Source organism: Ceratotherium simum, chromosome 2 (assembly GCF_057802395.1).
Source record: "Ceratotherium simum simum isolate JZ-2026a chromosome 2, ASM5780239v1, whole genome shotgun sequence".
Lineage (NCBI taxonomy): Eukaryota > Metazoa > Chordata > Mammalia > Perissodactyla > Rhinocerotidae > Ceratotherium > Ceratotherium simum.
The window spans coordinates 14,066,183-14,087,181 of NC_141901.1; the positions used below are offsets into that span (position 1 = coordinate 14,066,183).

Here is a 20,999-nt window from a genome sequence, read left to right on the forward strand (position 1 = left end):
TGGTAAGCTTCTTCAGGACAGAGATTCTCCTGTGTTCTTCCCATTTAACTCCTCGTATTTCTAGTTAACGTTAACATTTTAGACTCTCAATGGCTGATTTTTTTCTCCCATATTTTACTTTTATGACAGAAATTCTATTTTGAAAACAGCTTACTGGGCCGGGCCACTGGTGTAGCGGTTAAGTGCGCGCGCTCCGCTGCTAGTGGCCCGGGTTCGGATCCCGGGCGCCCACCAACGCACCACTTGTCAGGCCATGCTGTGGCAGCGTCCCATATAAAGCAGAGGAAGATGGGTACAGGTGTTAGCTCAGGGCCAGTCTTCCTCAGCAAAAAGAGAAAAATTGGCATGGATGTTAGCTCAGGGCTGATCTTCCTCACACACACAAATAAAAACAAAACAACTTACAGAATGTATCTTGGCACCAGTGTAAATTTAGACTTATTTTATATGGTTCAAGATAGTAATAAGTGATTTTTCAAATAGTAACCTTGAAGAACTGCAAAATTTTCAGTTACCTGAGAAAGATTCAATTATTTTCATCATATGATACTGTACTTGTTATGACAGGAGCCTCTCATAATACAATTGTGGAAAATTTCATAATAAGTATTAAATAAAAAGGCCTTTACAGTGAAGTCTCAGTAAACCAAAAAAATTAAATTAGGGGCCGGCCTGGTGGCGCAGCGGTTAAGTGAGCGCACTCTGCTTTGGCAGCCCGGGGTTCGCAGGTTCGGATCCCAGGCGCGCACTGATGCACCGCTTGTCAACCCATGCTGTGGAGGCGTCCCATATAAAGTAGAGGAAGATAGGCACGGACGTTAGCCCAGGGCCAGTCTTCCTCAGCAAAAAAGAGGAGGATTGGCATTGGATGTTAGCTCAGGGATGATCTTCCTCACAAAAAAAAAAAATTAATAAGTACTGTTGAGCACTCTGAATAATTAAAGTTTTGTTATATTTCATACACTTTGGGCAAAAAAATAGATGCTATTTCCAGACTACCTGAAGAATTCTCAGAGAAAATTGAGTTTAAAGTTGCCAGTCATATACAACATCTATCTGCTTTTTAGCCAGTCTTCATTTATCTTGATGAAAAGCATTACTATTTACTGCACAGACTCTGCCTCAGTTAGACTTAAAGTTAAATCCTCTATCTGTTAACCCCTTTTACCTTTCTGATTGAAATCAGATTGCATGTTGATGTCCTGTGATGCACGGGAAATCCCGTTTGTGAGATATAGTAAAGAAGTCCCTCAAAAGGCCTAATTTCCATTCTTGGTGGCAAAGGCAAATTTATTTTTAGCAATAATTATGTCCATACCTATTGACTTATTTCTACACATGCATGTTGGATGCTAGATAGTAATGAGTTAATGATTTACATAGAAAACACACCATAGAACATTCTAGGCACAAACACATTTAAACAACATTGGCTCTGATTTTTTTCAAAGTCAGGAGAGCAATTGTAAATGAATTATTGAATCTGTCTCAATTTTTGGTCAGGTAAGGAGCTTCTAGGTACAAATCTATAAAAGGTTCACCTTTCAATGTGGTACTTTCCACATTATCAGATGTAGATTATACTTTCATAAGTGAAAATAATTTTCTCAATTTTGGAGGATCTTAAATACCTCTTAATCAGGTAAAAAAAAACTTTAGATAGTTAATTTAGGTCTGGACCCTTGAGTTATTTATTTGTCTCTTGGAGAATAAAAGAAAAATATTCTTAAAATTCATGAGTTATTTATTAATGTTAGTATTGTTTCCCTAGAATAGGTATAACCTTAAGGAACTCACTAAACAGAATATTTATGATATAAATTTAGAGGCGGGCCAATTTTTACATGGAGGATTTGACACTGATAACTTAGTTTTAAATTTAGGTACTTTTTCTTTTTTTTTTTTTTAATTTATTTTATTTATTTATTTATTTTTTTGTGAGGAAGATCAGCCCTGAGCTAACATCCATGCTAATCCTCCTCATTTTGCTGGGGAAGACCGGCTCTGCGCTAACATCTATTGCCAATCCTCTTCCTTTTCTTTTTTTGCCCCCAAAGCCCCAGTAGATAGCTGTATGTCATAGTTGCACATCCTTCTAGTTGCTGTATGTGGGACGCCACCTGAGCATGGCCGGACAAGCGGTGCGTTGGTGCGGGCCCGGGATCGGAACCCGGGCCGCCAGCAGCGGAGTGCGCGCACTTAACCGCTAAGCCACGGGGCCGGCCCTAGGTACTTTTTTAAATGAGGTAAATTGTGTGGAAGCACATAGCATGGGAGACATTGAGAACATGTCAAATACAAATCTTGTAAGAATTGGTAAACATTTTTAAAAGCCTTTTACTAATTTTGGTCATATCACGTTATGAAGTTATTTTAAAATTGCATAGTTTGTATATAATAATACTTATTGTATAGAGCCCCTACTAAGTGCCAGGCACCATATCAGACACTTTTCTGTTCATGCATTATTTCGGATTCTCACCGTGCTCTATAGGGTGGGAGTTATTAACGCCATTTTGAAACTCGGACTAGTTAAGTGGCTTTTCAAGGCCCCACAGTCAGTTAAGTGATGGGTCCAGGATTTGATCCGAGATCTGTCTGGCTCCAAAGCCGTTACTTTTTCTGTATACCACTTAGTTCCCTGTTCTCCAAGCATTCTTCTTCCAAATAATAGCTTCCTATCCTCTATCATAGCTATTTTTTTAAATCCTTCATTTACCTCAGTACTAACCATTTTAATAAAAAATGCTCTTTATATTGCTGCTTCTACTTAATTTTGCAGAAATTATTGTTCTCTTTCATGAAATGTATTATAACAAGCCTGAACCTCGAGTAATACAAGCAGATTTGAAAGGATCTCTGAAAGATCTATGCCTCTTTTCTAAAGACCTATAAAAACCCAAGAATACACACTACCATCTTGGATAAATATTTATAAAGCACCTGCAATGCTGTGGGAGCTATTTGATAGGCTGGAGATTTGAACATGAATAAAGCCTGGTCCCTGACCTCCAAGGGTATTCATCCTAGAGCTGAGATAGACATGTGAACAAATAAGCACAAAGTAGTGTGAAGCGTCGAAGAGGAGAACATGTACAAGGTGTAGTGCATAGTGGAGGAGTAACAGATGAGGTAAGGATTTATTCTTTCAGGGAATATTGGGCATATCTCTATAGAGGACAGGACGTATGAACAGGGCTTCTACGCTAAATATATTTGGAAAAACGTATACAGATTATATAAAGAGATGTTCTGCTACAATTTTGTGCTGTATTGAACGATTATCCCCATTACAAGAGGTAAGCCTAGAGACCCTTACTCGAATCTCTGGCACCAGCATTAGTACTTAAACCCTTAGGTGAGCTAGTCAATCAAGCTTGGGTTATTTTTTCTTCTAAAATGGTAACATTATTTATCCTGGTAGAGGGGCCTTATAGCAAAATTAAATATATTGGTGATTTCAGATAAAAGATTTAAAGTTATATCATTGTTTACAGTAGTATCATTATTATTTTTATAAATGCCATGATCATAATGTTAGTGATTACTATTTTTGCACTTCCAGGATAAGGAAAATAAACAAGATACATGGAAAGTGGTGACTCTTGGGTTCCAAAGCAGTAGCCCTTCGTGAACAATCTTTTGTGCCCTCCATGTCAGGTCTCAGAAAGAATTCCTCATTATACACTTTAGGACAGAAATCCTAAATCCTTTTATTCTATTCAGGAAGACATTATTTATAGTTATACTGTCTGCCAACTTCTCTCTTCAATAGGGGAGTTCATCAAAGCTTTATATGAGTCAGATGAGAACTGTGAAGTGGATCCCAACAAATGTTCATCTAGTGAACTGATAGACCATCAGAGCAACCTGAAAATGTGCTGTGAGCTGGCCTTCTGCAAGATCATCAACTCTTACTGGTGAGCTGGTATCAGTGTTTCATGTCCTGCATATGGAACTTAAATTTTTCCATATACAAGTCAACACAGTGTTAACTGTTATTTCCCAACCAAAGGAAGGGCTTAGGGGAAAATTGAAAGTTTTCCTAATACGGTCCTATCTAAAATCTAAATCTCCATTATAAACAGAAGTACCTCTGAACTGACTATCTATATAAATGTACTATTTCCCCAGAATATTAACACCACATCCTCTTTTTTGTGTGTGTGTGTGAGGAAGATCAGCCCTGAGCTAACATCCTTGCTAATCCTCCTCTTTTTGCTGAGGAAGACTGGCTCTGAGCTAACATCCATTGCCAATCCTCCTCCTTTTTTTCCCCCAAAGCTCCAGTAGACAGTTGTATGTCATAGTTGCACATCCTTCTAGTTGCCGTATGTGGGACGTGGCCTCAGCATGGCCGGAGAAGCGGTGCGTCGGTGCGCGCCCGGGATCCGAACCCGGGCCGCCAGTAGCGGAGCGCACGCACTTAATCGCTAAGCCACAGGGCGGGCCCAACACCACATCCTCTTAACACCAAAAGTATTTTAATGGCTTTCTAAAATATTTACTAGTGTTAAACAGATGTGTTAATGATTTTTTATCATTGCTCCAACCCCAGCAACTGGTGAGATTTTGGAAGATTTTTGATGAACAGTCTTTAGAGAGATTATGGTGGGGAGCCTCATGCCATTTTCCCACTTCGTAAAACTAAATTTATCCTAATCTCTGAGTTTTGTAGCTTTGGGTTTCCAGTTTCTATCCAGGTTTCTGTGAATTTTTCTCCACCTCTCAGCCACAGTCAGACATAGCTCTCTCCACTGGGCCCTCCTTATAGCCTAGCTCTAGAGCAGAGTATGTTGAGTCAGAGTGAGATTGCTTATGCTTTCGAGGATTATGGCACTTTTGTATTTAGAGATCTGGATCTCTTTTCCTCCCCCAGCGTTTTCCCTCGTGAGTTGAAAGAAGTGTTTGCATCATGGAAGCAGCAGTGCCTGAACCGCGGCAAGCAAGACATCAGCGAGCGGCTCATCAGTGCCTCATTGTTTCTCCGTTTTCTGTGCCCAGCCATTATGTCTCCCAGTCTTTTCAACCTTATGCAGGAGTATCCTGATGACCGCACGTCTCGGACTCTGACTCTAATTGCCAAAGTCATTCAGAACCTGGCTAACTTTGCCAAGTAGGTGTCGCTACCATAACCACTTTAAAAAAAAAAAAACAACATTATTTAAAAAGTAAGTGAGACCTGGGGCTAGCCCCACAGCTTAGTGTTTAGGTTCAGTGCTCTCCGCTTCGGCAGCCCAGGTTCACAGGTTCAGATCCTGGGTGCAGACCTACACCACTCGTCAACCATGCTGTGGCAGCAGCCCACATACAAAATAGAGGAAGACTGGCACAGATGTTAGCTCAGGGCTAATCTTCCTCAGCAAAAAAAAAAAAGAGAGAGAGAGAGACCTAAAATTTAGATGGTGGAGAGCCTCATTACTCATGTTACAAGATTTTCCTTATGGTATTATTAAAAATAGCAAAAAAAAATGGAAACAAGTATTCACTTTATAGAGGAATAATTACGTAACCTATGATATATACATTCAATGGAATATTTGCAGCCATTACAAATAGTGTTTACAAAGAACCAATAATATGGAAAATGATGAAGATATATTGAATGAAAAATGCTATTAAAAACTTTAGCCAGGGGCCAGCCCAGTGGCCTAGTGGTTAAGTTCACATGTTCCACTTCGACAACCCAGGGCTCATGAGTTCGAATCCCAGGCACAGACCCACGTACTACTCATCAAGCCATGCTGTGGCTGCGTCCCACATATAAAAAATAGAGGAAGATTGGCACAGATGTTAACTCAGGGCCAATCTTCCTCACCAAAAAAAAAACACAAAACCTTTAGCCAAAAAAAAGACAGGATACCAAATGGTGCATATCCCAGCAACATGAAGACACAAAAACCTAAATATACAAAAGTTGGGAAGAACAATCAGACAAATTCTATGATTATATTGTCTAAGATAATTGGCCTGACTTCTTCAAAAAAGTCCGTGTCATGCAAAATGAAAAAGATGGAGGGGATTGTTCTAGATTAAAAGAGACTAAATACAATGTTTGAATCTTAACTGGATCTGAATTGGAAAAAAAATCTACAAAAATCATTTTGGGGGCGATTGGTGAAATTTAAATATGAACTATATATAAGATTTATGAGTAATGTTTTGTTTGGTTTGGTTTTTTGGGGGGTGAGGAAGATTCGCCTTGAGCTAACATCTGTGCCCGTCTTCCTCTAATTTGTATGTGGGATGCCTCCACAGCATGGTTGATGAGTGGAGTAGATCTGCGACTGGGATCTGAATCCATGAACCTGGGCTGCCAAAGCGCAGCGTGGAACTTTAACCACTCGGCCACGGGGCCAGCCCCCATGAATAATGTTTTTTAAAAGTTTTAGTGGGATAATGGCATTAGTTTATGTAAGAAATATTCCTTATTCCGAAGAAATAGGTGCTAATGTATTTAGAGGTTACGTCTGCAACTTTGTTTAAAATAGCCAAGAAAAAAAAGTATATGTATAGAGAGAGTGAAAGCAAACCTGGCAAAATGTGAAGAGTTGGTTAATGTCAGTAAACAGCATGTGGTGTTCATTGTATATTCTTTCAGCTTTTCTGTAGCTTTAAAATATTTCAAAAGGAAGCGGCCAGCCCAGTGGCGCAGTGGTTAAGTGCGTGCATTCCGCTGCGGCAGCCCTGGGTTCGCACGTTCGGATCCCCGGTGCACACCAACGCGCCACTCGTCAAGCCATGCTGTCTTGGAGTCCCATATAAAGTGGAGGAAGGTGGGCACGGATGTTAGCCCAGGGCCAATCTTCCTCAGAAAACAAAAAAGAAGAAGAAGAGGATTGGCATCGGATGTTAGCTCAGGGCTGATCTTCCTCACACAAAAAAAAAATTTTCAAAGGGAAGTTAGGAGAAAGCAGTTGGGGAGAAATACACTCAAATGTAAACAGCAGATATGTTTGGGTGGTAGAGTGGGTACACCCACACTTTTTCTTTCCACTTTTCATTGTTTTCAAATTTTTCTTAAGTTTCTATAATTTTTATAATTTATAGAAAACAATTTTAAGAATTAACTGAGAAAGAATTTACACTGGCAGAATTGATCACAGATTTACTCAATATTGAAGCTTAAAAATAACTTTCTTTTAGAAGGAAAAAATTAGAACTAAAATGAGACAGATTGTTTTCTAGTTTTATAAATAGTGGCTTTTTGGAAGTGCACTATATTAACTTTCTGTGCCCTATATATATGTGCCAACATAGAAATATGCATATTTACCCATATTTGAGCTAATTCTGATAAAAATTATTTCTTGTTTATTTTGGAACAAGTTTTGTGGACTTAAGCTAGGCCCAGAAGATAGCTAGAAACCAGATAAGCAAGAGGAGACAAGTTCTGTAGTGGAAGTAAATAGTATGAGTAAAAGCTTGGAGAAGAAAAAGAGTATAATATATTTGGGAGACTTTGAAGAAGCTAGTGATGTTGAAGGTTTACACTGATGAGCATTTGGTAGGTAACTGAAGTCTGTATTACAGAAAGCTTTAAGTACCAGAAAAAAGACTTTTGGCTTTACCTTATAGAGAATATAAAGCTATTCAAAGTTTTTGAGTATTAAAGTAATATTAAGAAAGTATGTTTTATCGTTTATCACTTACAGATAATAAACAAATTAGTCACTTACCTCTCCAAAGTAAAAAAATTTTATAGCTCTGTGTAAAGTCAACTCAAAATAATCACATCTCTTTTCCTGAATATGTTCTTTCTCATTTTCTCTCCCTCTACTTCAGATTTGGTAACAAAGAGGAGTACATGGCGTTCATGAATGATTTTTTAGAACATGAATGGGGTGGAATGAAGCGCTTTCTCTTGGAGATCTCTAATCCAGACACCATCTCAAACACCCCAGGCTTTGATGGTTACATTGATCTAGGCCGAGAGCTTTCAGTTTTGCATTCCTTACTGTGGGAAGTAGTTTCCCAACTTGATAAGGTAAAGTAGGCTGGAAGGGTAATGGGAGATGGGAGGTAGAGAACCGTGATACACCTGAGTTCTGGAGAGTGTCTACAGAGTGGTAGCTTTCTACTAGTTGAAAGCAACCTTTCGCCCTAGAAGTCTGGAAGTAAATGGTTATCATTTCTGAGTAAAATATGTGCCCTACAAACCAGGAAATTCTAGAAAGCCATGAAATTATTGAAATATATTTTTAGGTAATTACCTTAATAAATGGAGTATATATTCCTATAAATAAGTATATGTGTATATATTTGTGTATGTATGTTTGTGTATATATAAATATAAACACACACATACACTTAACCTAGAAACTGATATCAAATATTGGTGTATGCAGCCTTATTCATGTATAGTAGAATGAGGTGAAACCTCATATGGTAATTTCTAACAAAAGTGTGGACTTAGAAAAATATTGAGACTATCGTGTTTAAGTAATTTTACCCATGGGATTTATTTTTATCATGCAAGTCAGAGAGTTTAATGTAACTGTTAGTACTACAGAGTTACATGGATCTGAAAATCCTAATGTTTTCTTTCCTCTACAGATGTGAATTAAGAATACAGAAAACAATTATCATTTTTCATCATTTATTTTTTGACTATAAGCTAAGAATTTTATTATATATCATATTAATAACTAAATGTATACCATGCCAATCATTTTCTTCCTCCTGGAATTTTGCAAAGAGGAATATTTTGTAATGGAAAATAGTTTAATAGACTTTGGCTAGGTTTATCACAATAATTATTTATTGATGTTTTTGTTTGCTACAGGTACTTTATAAATATGTGTGGTGGTATGTGTTAGAATAACTTCAAAAAACAAAGTTATTTTTCTGTGATAAGAATTTGTTTTCCTCCATTTTCCTATTATCCTTAAAAATGTTGCACCAATAAATTGGGAGGAGGAGTAAAACCTATTAATAAAGACCAGTTTCCTGAAGAAATGTAAATGATAGGGTGTCCAGTGGTGCTTAAAACATTTGTAAAATAATAAACTGTTCCTTATTCTTGAGGGCCCCTTCTTCACTTCTACAAACACTAGCTAGATTTTAAGTTGCAGCTATGCTGAGGATAAATTTCTTGAATAGGAATCATGGCTCAAGAGAGCTGAGCAAGCAAAGACATTCTTCAGATGGCATTTGTACCCATTTGAGCAGGGGGGAAGAGTCTATTGGTTGTTGAGAAGACAAAGAAGACCCAGAGGCAGCCATGTAAAACAGTTGAGGGTTCCCATAAGACCCCATGAGAATAAGAGTACCCCAAAGAAAAACATGATTGAGATGGATAAAGCAAGTACTAAAAAATTATTCTTTGTTGAATAACTGCATCAGTGGGATGCAGATACAGTTATCATGTAAAATCAGCCTGGTTTATTCAGGGTTGAGGTCTTTTTAACAGGCTTTGCTGTGTAAAACACTTTCTCCTTTTTAATCTCTGTTTGGTCCTGGGAACCAGGATTACATCTAGACATATCTCACAGAGAGTTTACTTAATTTTGCTGTTTAAGAAAAAAAATTGTCTTGCTGATGCCAACTCAGTTGGCAGTAGGTCAGGGTTCCCAAGATTAAATGGGATAGTGAATGGCAGTATCAACTGTGTGCCTTGCAGTGCTCTGGACCCCTGAATGCAACACCTTCTTGTATGTTGGCATGCATTTCTTTCCTTACATGATCCCTTTTCTTTGCAAGTTTCATCACACTAGCCAATCCTCTGGTCTCGAAGTCCTTTTTGGTTAGAAGGTATTTGGTTCTTCCCCAACCCTCCCCCACCTTGAGCTACTCGTGTCCCAAAGATTTAGTTTGCTTTGCATGCCTATTTTAGTTGGAATGGCGATAGTTTGGTTGTTTTGAGCATGTCTTTTAATTTTTATTTGCATAATCCTAATTTCTATTTCCTTTCTTTCCTCGATGTCTGCTGCACTTTGTTTCGCCTCCTCCATTCATCTCGACGCCATGGTTCCGCTGCTCCATAACAATGCATTATGAACCTGCCACTCCCATTTGCAAACACCTACCCTTCCCTCCAACCTCCACCCCTCCATCAATGGGCATCGTTGTCCCAAAAACAATCTGTGGTGGATATCGCAATGCTTATTATCCAATTAGGGTGAAAATTCCTTCCTACAGGCGACTGTGGCAAAATTGGGACCTCTCCCTCGTGTTCTTGCTGATATTACCAAGTCTCTGACTAATCCTACACCAATACAACAGCAACTGAGACGCTTCACTGAGCATAACTCCAGTCCAAATGTCAGTGGAAGCCTCTCCTCTGGGCTGCAGAAAATATTTGAAGACCCCACTGACAGGTATGAAAGAGAGAATTTAAACTACTTATCTGAGAGAGAGATAACGTTTAGAGATTTGGCAAAAATCTGTTTAACTTATTTGTTGAATCTACAACTTTTAAAGTCATGAGCAATTGGAAAGAATCATCTGACCTGAGATAAATCCAATTGTTTGTCCTAATAATACGCAAGATCTAGGATACTTATTTTCTAGAATGATATTGTAGAATTATAATATATTCAACAAATATATAAAAAAAACCTATTTCCTGCTTGATGGAAGACTAAGAGCTCTATGAAATTGATATTTTCATATATTGTAGCACTCAAAAATCTGGAGAACTTCAGTTAGAACCATCTTTTAGCTGGCTGTGTCAGCTGGACAGTAGATACAGTGTTGATGCTTAGACTTTATTTTCTGTACTGGCAAGACTGTGCCTTTAGCAAGGACTCTTTGGTTGTGCACTCGGAGCTTCTCTTCTTGAAAGTATAGACAGAATCAATTAAATATGAATTGGAATACCTTGGGAGGGTTTAAAACCTAACTAGGAAATGATTGGAATACTAGGAAAAATTGAAGATAGTGGTGTATATATAGTGTTATTCTTCACCTTTGGAGAAAAACTAAAAATGTTGGATTTTATTCTAAGAATTGTAATGATGAAATCTGAGTTTAGAAACCTATGTAAGTACCCACATTGGGCCTGAGAGCCTTCAGAAGAGTTCATACGCCTTAGTTGAGGAGTCTTAATTTTGTTGGATTTGCCTCAGGAGTAATTAAGGTTCTTTCCTTTTCCACAGTGATTTGCATAAACTAAAATCTCCAACCCAGGACAACACAGATAGCTATTTCAGAGGGAAAACATTGTTGCTGGTTCAGCAAGCCTCCTCCCAGAGCATGACTTATTCTGAAAAGGATGAAAAGGAAAGTAGCCTTCCTAATGGTCGGAGCATCTCCCTCATGGACCTTCAGGACACTCACGCTGCTCAAGTGGAGCATGCATCTGTCATGCTTGATGTGCCTATGCGCCTGACCGGAAGCCAGCTTTCCATAACCCAGGTGGCCAGCATCAAACAACTGCGGGAAACCCAGAGCACTCCCCAGAGTGCACCCCAAGTGAGAAGGCCCCTGCATCCAGCCTTGAACCAGCCAGGCAGCCTCCAGCCCTTGTCATTCCAGAATCCTGTCTATCACCTCAGTAACCCAATTCCAGCAATGCCAAAGGCCTCTGTGGATTCTAGTTTGGAGAACCTAAGCACTGCCAGTTCCAGAAGCCAAAGTAACAGTGAAGACTTCAAACTCAGTGGACCCAGCAATAGCAGCATGGAAGATTTCACCAAACGTAGCACTCAGAGTGAGGACTTCTCCAGGCGGCACACTGTGCCCGACAGACACATACCTCTTGCTCTGCCACGGCAAAATAGTACTGGGCAGGCCCAAATTCGAAAAATGGACCAGGCTGGGTTAGGTGCCCGAGCCAAAGCCCCACCATCCCTGCCACACAGTGCTTCCTTACGTAGCACAGGGAGCATGTCGGTGGCATCTGCAGCCCTGGTGGCCGAACCTGTGCAGAATGGGAGCCGGTCCCGGCAGCAGTCCTCTTCCTCCAGAGAGAGCCCTGTTCCCAAAGTGAGAGCAATCCAGAGACAACAGACACAGCAGGTAGGGGTCAGTGCTGGAGGGGTCTTGCTTCTACTTGGTGCAACTGTTTCCTCATTTCTTTGTACATAAATCATTGGGAAATCCAATTGCTAACAAGGTTTCCCCTTAAAAATATTTTCTGCAACCTTTAAATGGAAAGAGGAAATGAAAAGTTTGGGAGCCTTCTGGCTACGTGAGGTAGCAGAATGTAGCTTGACTCATTACCCTTAAGAGGGTACCTCTAACAGCCACGCACAGGGCCTTCCCTTCTCTTCAAGCAGCAGAGCTGCTCCCTCAGTTTGCACTGAGAACAGATCTGGGATGTTGAATGAATAATTAGACTTAAACTACGAACTCTGTAGGCCAAATCAACTAGAATATATTTTGGGAATCTGGACATTAATCTTCCTTAATTTTTTTTTTGTTTAAGCTTCCAGAATTAGGTTTTGCATTCTGAGCCAAGAATTTAATGTAACTGCTCTCTACTCCATCCCCTAACTCCCTCTGGAAATATCAAGTCCCATGTGCCTTTTCCTGGAAATGGCTAGAAAAATAAACAACTGAACACCTATAGAGGCAAGGTAGAGGAGAGAGGTAAAAAAGATAAAAACACAGGTGGTTGGCAAGTATTCTAAACATTTACAAATCCCTTATATTTCTATTTACTTGGACAAGCCCAGCTAGTGTCACACCTGATCTTAATATGAGATTTCCAAACGTTTTTCTTAAGACAAAAAGGTTTCCCAAGAATTTAATCATTTCTTCCTTACGTATTACATTTTGAGGCAGCAATACATATTTTGCTCTTTGAAACAAACTGATAATTTTAAGAATTCATATATCTGTATATGTGTGTGTATATATATATAAAATCTTTCATCTAAAAAATTTGTCTCCTAAAAAGCTGTATTTGTTGAATTTTTTTTGAAACCTAATCGTAATTTATAAGTCCTAGGGAGCTCTGTGATTAAAAAGAGTTCTGTGACAAATCCTTTTGTCAGCAAAATCACTGGTCAGAGGAGACTGCAATAAAACCTCAATGTTTCTCTTTAATATATTTGCGTTTTTATAGGTAGGCATTTACTGATTTGGCTGCTTCTGCCTCCACTCTGCTGTGATCAGAGTCCTTACCCCTACTTTGATAGTTATCGTTTAAAAAAATTAGAACATTTACAGAATCCTTGGATACAGAAGTAGAGGAAAGGATGAAAAGCATGAATAACTTAAGCTGATTCTGGTAGCCAACTTCCTGGCAAAACCTCCTGCTTGGTCATTCTTTGCTAAGAAATAAAATTTTTCTTGTCTTAAATTTTTCATTTATATTTTGTTATATTTCCCAAAATTTTACCAATTCATTTGATTTAATAAGCATTTTCACTAAAAAGGAAAAAAGATTACATATAATATAATATTTTCCCTTTTCTTTAAATGAATACACTTGTTAAATGCTTTCTTATATATATGCACATACACGCACACACTTACTTTGTGTGTTAGGAGGCTATTGGTCATCCATGCCTTGTTGTGAATTTGTTTCCACACATTGCTTTTATCCTAGCTTCTAGTTGAGATCAACTACTTTCAGAGAATTAAAGTGTTTCTTGAGAGGAGAAAAGAAAGATAAGTAATTTTAGAGATGGAAAACTATGTGGAGGCAAACATCTTTTGGGGGCTTAGTGCAGCGTGAGGGTCCTGAGGATGAGATAGGGAGTAGAGAAGAATATCAGATTGGCACAAAGGGACAGGACAGGAGAAAGAGCCCTTCACTTGCTTTTCAAAAGTTGACTTAGGTCCGGCCCTGAACAGAAGAGAGGAATGCTTACCTATTCCTCCTGTATCATGCAATCCTCAATTCCCAGGTCTCATGACTCAGACTGGCTGTTTATAAGTATTACAAATTAAATAGCCTTTTGTGTGATCATCTGGAACCAGTTGTTATTTATAATATATGTGCTATGGGAAAATATAACGCCTATGACATAAGCACTCCATACATGTTTCTGTGGGTGAATAGAAGGCTGGCTGGATGATGGGAGGGAGGAAATGCATCCAGTCTCCAAACAACCAATTTAAAAATTTGTTATGCCACAGCCATTGATGAGTTGAGGAATGTCTGTATTATATTGGCGTCAAGTGGGGCACAGCCACAGTGAGACATCCTAGAACAGCTTTAAGTATTCATCTTTGTTTATGCCTTTGCTGGTACTGCCACTGCCATATCAGTTAGAGCATAAATCACTATATTTTGATTGCTCAAGTTTCTGGGTTTTCTGCACTGGCTTTTTCTACACAGATGGTTTATTCTTTTGGACTTGTTATTTTTTTATTCCTTATCTTTCTGTTTCTTGCTTGCTTTTCTCATCTCACTTCCATGAAGCCTCTGAAGTTCTGTATAATCAGCACATTTTTTTAGGCAACTTCTTTTACATATTTTAATTGCAAATTGTGTTGGAATTCTTCTCTCCCAAAAACTAGAGGATTTCTTTGTGGAAATTGTTCTGTAGGCGTCTATAATTATCAGTGGCTTTGTCCCCTGCAAATTCCATTTGTATCTTAGCACAAAGGAGCAGCCATTGTTGGCAGTGTAACTACCTTCAGTCTTCTCTGTCTACTGAGTAGGAAGGAAGCAAATAAAATCCTACTGAAACAATCTACAAAGAAGGAATTTTTTTTTCAGGAAAATATCTTTTAATTTTTGATCCTTTTCTGCCTCTATTTGGATTTCTTTTTTCTCGTTTTCCTCTACACTTTGTTTTTCGTGTATCATGTACCCTGCATATAAATAGACTTTATTTACAATATATGAGTTGTTCAGCTCTAGCATACTACCTAACCTTAGAAATTCAAATTTGAAGAGGCCTTTAAAGTGGGTTTTTGACAAGCCTATCAGAATGATGCTACAGTTTTCGCATTTGGTTTTGTTGAACCCTCTCCTAACCAACCTCTTCACGAACTCTGAGTTTACTTATTAATTTAGTCAGCCATTTCTTTGATGTTGATAGCAGAAGTGTTATTCATTTATGGGAACCTGACTATTTCAGGTTATGGAGACGCTGAAACCAATAAGTCTCATTTATATCTAGTAAGTGCTAGCAAGGAACAGGGAACTGGCCTGTTCACAATTGTCTTCAGCATAGCCAAGCTATGACTAATTGTAGGATCAGTGAAACTGCTGTCTCAGTCACTTTTGCCTTAAAGCATTGCTACTTTTCCCAGAGAATCTCTGTACAGCTTTATCTCAAAAGGGAGATTCCTAACAGGAATTCCTGCTCCTTTCCTTTTTGTCTTTTTCATCCTTCATTTTCTTTAATGATCCACTGTTGGAGGTCAGTGGATATAAATGCTCTTTCTAAGGCTATAGCTAAGCAAATGGGATCTGAACCACTTGCCAACCTCTTTTCTCAATTTCTTTGACTATAAACTAGCGGTAATAACTTCTGCTGTCTATCTAGCTTATAAACAATATGGAACAAAAATTGAGGAAAAGCCTTTGATGCACCTCCAAAGGATTAGAGCAAAAATAGAGTATCCTTCCCTTAGTAATAAATTGTACTTTAGAAATGAATTCTAAAGAGAGTCCAGAGTATTAATAAAGGAATAATATTTTATTGAGCATCTAGTATGTAATTACATAGTCACTTTCATTCAAAAAAACTATATGATCTGGTGCCATGCCTCAAGGAGTGACAGTCTAACTGGGAAATAAGACCAGCACACACAAGACCAATGGAGAAAATGTAAAAGACAGTATATAATTTTTTCCTATGAAGAACATAATTGTTAAAGCAAAAAATAATTTTGAAACAAAAATCACCTCTATTTTCTTCCAGTCTAACACAATAACTGTTTTTGATTTGTTCAGTATTACTTTTCCATCTCTTTTATAATTATGTAAAGGTTTTATCATGAGTAGAAGGAATAGCTAATATTGGTCTGATTTATTTTTTTCAACAATTGTTAACCACCTACCTTATTCTATGGGAAGTGCTAGGATATATTAGGAAGTGGTTGAAAATGAGATTGAACCAATAAAGTAGGAATAGACCTGAATGCCTGGTTCCCATTGTGCAATCTCTCAGAATTCACTGGACATTGTTAGTCCTAAAGATATGGTAGCTACCACCATCATCAGTGGAATAAACCAACTCTTGTTTTTACAGCCTCTCAGTTAACAGTTAAAACTGAGATTACCCTAAGGAGTTGTTGTTAATCTACTTTTAGGGGCTGAGATCTCTCCTTGGTGTGTTCTTAGGAATACCATTAGTTTGCAGTGCATTTATAGGCATCCGATAAATAGTTACCCATAGCAAATCACAGGGCAAGAAAGTTCACTCAAGCAACATCTTGTTAACTATATAAAGCAGAAAGCTATTGAATTATCTGCCTTGAAGTAATAAATTCCAAACAGTGAAGTTGTTATCAGTTTTAGTAGCGATTTTATCTCAAACCGCTATGGAATAGAAAATCCTGGTTTCACAGAAAAGCAGCTTTCCTGTGCCCTGTGTGCTAAAGTGCTAAGATTATAAAATTAAAAAGGCATTTGTCTCCCTTAAATATTGACTTTCTATTAATTTTTTAAGACTCAGAACTACATTGTTTTGCTTTCAGGTGTACATATCTCAAATAAAAACCTAAACTCCTTGTTAAACTATTTTTCTCTACCAATACTAAAGCAATTTATTGTTCTCTGCTTTTAAAATCCAGTCGGGGGAGAACGAGTATGTGTGTGTATGTGCGTCTGTATAACAGTTTACAAAGTGCTTTTACATGCTGTCTCATTTGTTTCTTATAATAACTTTTGATGTGGATAATTATTACCTTCCTTTTATAGATGATGCTATATCCTATAGGCCAGCATTCCCAAAGTGGGATACTCAAAATTATTTAGATATTCAAGGTGTTTGTTTAATTAATCATGTAATTATTTTAACACATATTAGAAAAATGTGTAACAATATAAAAATATATTTATAAAAATATAATATACGTAACATCAACTCATGATTTTACTGATATTATTGCTTATCGCAAGGACTTAGCTAACTGAAAAAGGTTATTTTAAAGAGATAATAAATATCAATGATAATGTGGTTATGACAAAAATAATGAAAGTGATCCACAAATGAATGAAGAGTAAGAAACACACATACCATAGTGGAGATGGAAGCAGACTTTTAAGAACTGAGGGTTCTAATGTTTGACGTGTTTATGTGTTTCTTGACACAGTGGAGAAAATGGCTTTAAAGAAGGAATTTCTAGAAGTCATTCACAATTGTTTATGTGTGCCTCAGTCATGAAGCCATTTTTTATTGATACATATCTATAATCTGTTCATAAATCAACTAAATGATGTGATTCTTCAAACCTTTAAGAAATACCCTCATGTTACTTTTGTATGTGTAGATTTTCAAGTCTCTCCCCACCCACCTTTGATAACCTTTTAGTCTCTGCAACCAATTTTTTTCATCTAGTCTTTCTAAATCTCAGAGTCATCCAAATACCCCTTCTTTTAGAATATCTGTCTATTTAGAGTTTACCTGGGTTCTATTCCAGAATGACATAAAGATTCTTAAGGTATACAGGGAAAATTCTCTTCAGTTATGAGATTATATTTGGTCCTCAAAGTAGAAATCCATTTTAATTATAGAAAGGCTAATTCAAATACAATGCTTTGCTCTTGCGCTTGCTTGCTCTCTCTCTCTCTTTCACTGTCTCTCTCTCTCTCTCTCTCTCTCTCTCTCTCTCTCTCTCTCTCAGGCAGGCCAGAGAAATAGAATTTGTTGTATATTTCCAGCATTGTTTGTGGAAAAAGCACTAATTTTCAGTAGCCTAATATAAATTGTAATATCCAGTGCCAGTTTTCTAAACATAAATATAGTAATAGCATCTAAGCTCTCTAATACCCTGTAGTTTCCGAAGACCTTTCATACACATTGTCTTATTCAATCCTTGCAACTCCCTATGAAATGGTCAGGATAAGTGGTGATGGTGGTGGTGATGGTATCCCTATTCAGTAGATTAGGAAAAGAGTATTTAAGAGATTAAGTGACAATTTAAGTGGCAGAGTTGCTACTCAAGACCAGAGTTCTTATCACTCTGTATATCTATATTGGAAAAGGGCAATTTATCTAGCTATCCTAACTTGATAGAAATATCCCTTAGACTAATTCGATATCCATTGTTTTGATCTTGTATTCATCAAGAAACTTTCCAGTCTAAAATATGGACTTCTGAGTGATCTTAACCCATCAAGAAGTCAGTGCTCTCTGAAAATGACCAGTGTCACTTTTTTTTTCACTTTTCTCTAAATGGTTAATGTGAAAATTAAGAATTCGGCATTCTGATATATAAATGGGCACTTTGTGAGTTTGTTGAGCGTTCATCAGTTCTTTGGTTCCTGATAATCTCTGGGTTAAATAGACATTTCCTTACCTGAGCAATCAACCATCACATTGTGCTTTCTTTCTCTCATTCTGTCGTCACTGGAATTTCATTAGGTAATTTGGGTCGCTAGACTAATTAACAATTTTAAGGCCTTGGCTTTCTTTGGAGGGAGAAAAAGGCAGGTTCTTGGATGTGATACATAGGAATTTCTGTTCAGAGTAGTTTATCCTTATACAAATGGATATTCTCTTTTCTCACTCTCAGCCCTGGCATTAATAAAATATTACTTAGAACTGAGGGCATTTATTAGAAAACAAGAGTCACAATTATGTCTTCCAAGAATAGCTCTCTTTGTGAAACATAACTTTTAGCAGATGAGCTGTTTTGGGAGATGCTAATAAATATTTCTGATGCAGGTTCAGTCACCTGTGGACTCTGCCACAATGTCCCCAGTGGAGAGGACAGCAGCCTGGGTGCTGAACAATGGGCAATATGAAGAGGATGTGGAAGAAACGGAGCAAAATCAAGATGAAGCCAAGCATGCTGAGAAGGTAGAACCTAGTCTGTCTTTATTGACTTATTGCCCCACAGTGATAGGCCACCAAAAGGTTTGTCTGGGCAAGAACATGATCTCCCCCCTCCCCAACTTCAACTCCATCTCTTATGGTAACCATCATATACATATCTATGTATAATAATTCAGTAGAGTCCTTACGTGAAAATATGCAGAAAATATCCGTCAAGCTGGGGTGGGAGAATTAGTTCTAATTTTTTTTTTTTTATGTAGGTTGCTTTAATTTGGAGAATACTCTGCTATTCATTTCTAGTCACTTTAGGTGAATATTTAGTGTTTCTATAAACTGGTTATTAGTCTTCAACCAAGGCCAAAATACCCTTGGACTAGACTTCCTTTCTATACCTTGGTAATGATTTTTTTTTCTTTTTGTCTTTTCTAGATAAAGAACTTCTAGCTCTATAGATGATTTTTAAAAGGACATTAACTATGTATTGTTTTGGTTTTATTTTATTTTTTTAAGAAAAGTTGACATGGAAAAAAAGGATTATCAAACAAGAACCTTGGCATCATGTATGACATTATCTCATTTAATTAACAACCAGGCAACTAGCTTCTGCTTATTTATCAGCATGATCCTAAACTATGCTTGTTGATGCATTCTACCTCTTCAGATGTCATAAAAATTGTCATCTTTGATCTTCTAGATTAACAAGCGTAGTTTAGGACTATGATATCAGACTATGATGAAGCTAATTGTCTAATTGTCAATTAAATGGGATATTATGTGAAAATAGATTGCATTTTACAAAGCACCATACAGATTTGTCATTAATTACTAATGAATTTAAGTGGAACATCCACAAGAATGTTTATGCTTCTCACCTCACATAGAAACTTGACATTCCAGTGTACCCAGACTGCAACCACAGAAACTTCAGTACAAGAAAGGACCATGTGGGCCGGCCCCGTGGCTTAGTGGTTAAGTGAGCGCGCTCCACTGCTGGCGACCCGGGTTCGGATCCTGGGCTCGCACCGACGCGCTGCTTCTCTGGCCATGCTGAGGCCGTGTCCCACATACAGCAACTAGAAGGATGTGCAGCTATGACACACAGCTATCTACTGGGGCTTTGGGGGGAAAAAATAAATAAATAAAATCTAAAAAAAAAAAAAAAAAGAAAGGACCATGTAACCAATTGAATTATATAGAGCTTTAGTGAGAAAACAGACGTGTTTCAGTAAGCAGTTACCAAATTGCGCAGATGAACCACTCCATGAAAATGGGCCCAGAGGCAGTATTACTGAGCACTGGAGAACGTGGAGGCCTTTTGCTTAGTGCTTGTGACCAGAATATTTTACACGTTTATAGTTGCGGGGAAAGCAGCAATACCATACTCTGCCATAAAATTCTATTTATTGATTTAATAGCTTCACATAATAGAAATGTTGCTTGTTCTATAAAGGACTGATTCTAGTAAAGTGAAGGAATGGCAGTCTGATGGGCCAAGATATGTCAGAGATCCTATAGTACAGGTGATGATACAGCAGTCTTTTCCCTTGTAGACAACTGGCTTATATTAAGTAGTTTGTCAGGCTTCTAAATGCTTGATCTTTTTTTTTTCTACTCCCATTTGATACCATCACAAATTGAATGTGGCTTGCAGCAACTGTTTAATATGAAGTTTAATATGAAGAGAGATACATAAATATATAGATTTGGAATGCCAAGTTAAGATTAAAAATGTAATTTTAGGAGGTGGGCAGAGCTCCATTACCATTATGCCTATTAATAGTTTTAAAGAACATTAGCCACACATGGAGTGGCAGCTCAGACAGCATCCAGCTACATTGCCTCGGGTTTCTTTCATAAAAAGTAAATCACTAACTTCTAAAACCGACATAACTCCAGTTTTTCTCTCCTTGTCTTTGGTGTCTCTTCTGCCCTGCTCTAGTATGAACAGGAAATTACTAAACTGAAGGAGCGCCTGAGAGTGTCCAGCCGGCGGCTGGAGGAGTATGAACGCCGGTTGCTGGTGCAGGAGCAGCAGATGCAGAAGCTGCTGCTGGAATACAAGGCCCGGCTAGAGGACAGCGAGGAGCGGCTCCGCAGGCAGCAGGAAGAGAAAGACAGCCAGATGAAAAGCATCATCAGCAGGTTAGA

The 20,999-nt window shown here is 38.0% G+C and overlaps 1 protein-coding gene across 9 annotated transcripts in view; it reads left to right on the forward strand.

Annotated features, from left to right (window-relative positions):
- Window positions 1-20,999, forward strand: part of RASAL2 (RAS protein activator like 2) — a 397,309-nt gene that overhangs the window by 358,547 nt on the left and 17,763 nt on the right. For 5 of the 9 annotated variants that reach the window (XM_014783389.2, XM_004425002.3, XM_014783386.2 and 2 more), the window contains 7 exons: window positions 3,776-3,920; window positions 4,880-5,116; window positions 7,786-7,987; window positions 10,120-10,319; window positions 11,100-11,961; window positions 18,741-18,875; window positions 20,791-20,993. In XM_014783389.2, coding sequence (XP_014638875.1) covers window positions 3,776-3,920; window positions 4,880-5,116; window positions 7,786-7,987; window positions 10,120-10,319; window positions 11,100-11,961; window positions 18,741-18,875; window positions 20,791-20,993 — 1,984 coding nt within the window. The remainder of the gene's footprint in view (window positions 1-3,775; window positions 3,921-4,879; window positions 5,117-7,785; window positions 7,988-10,119; window positions 10,320-11,099; window positions 11,962-18,740; window positions 18,876-20,790; window positions 20,994-20,999) is intronic. The other 4 variants (XM_087438356.1, XM_004425003.3, XM_014783388.2 and 1 more) reach the window with 1 other exon arrangement.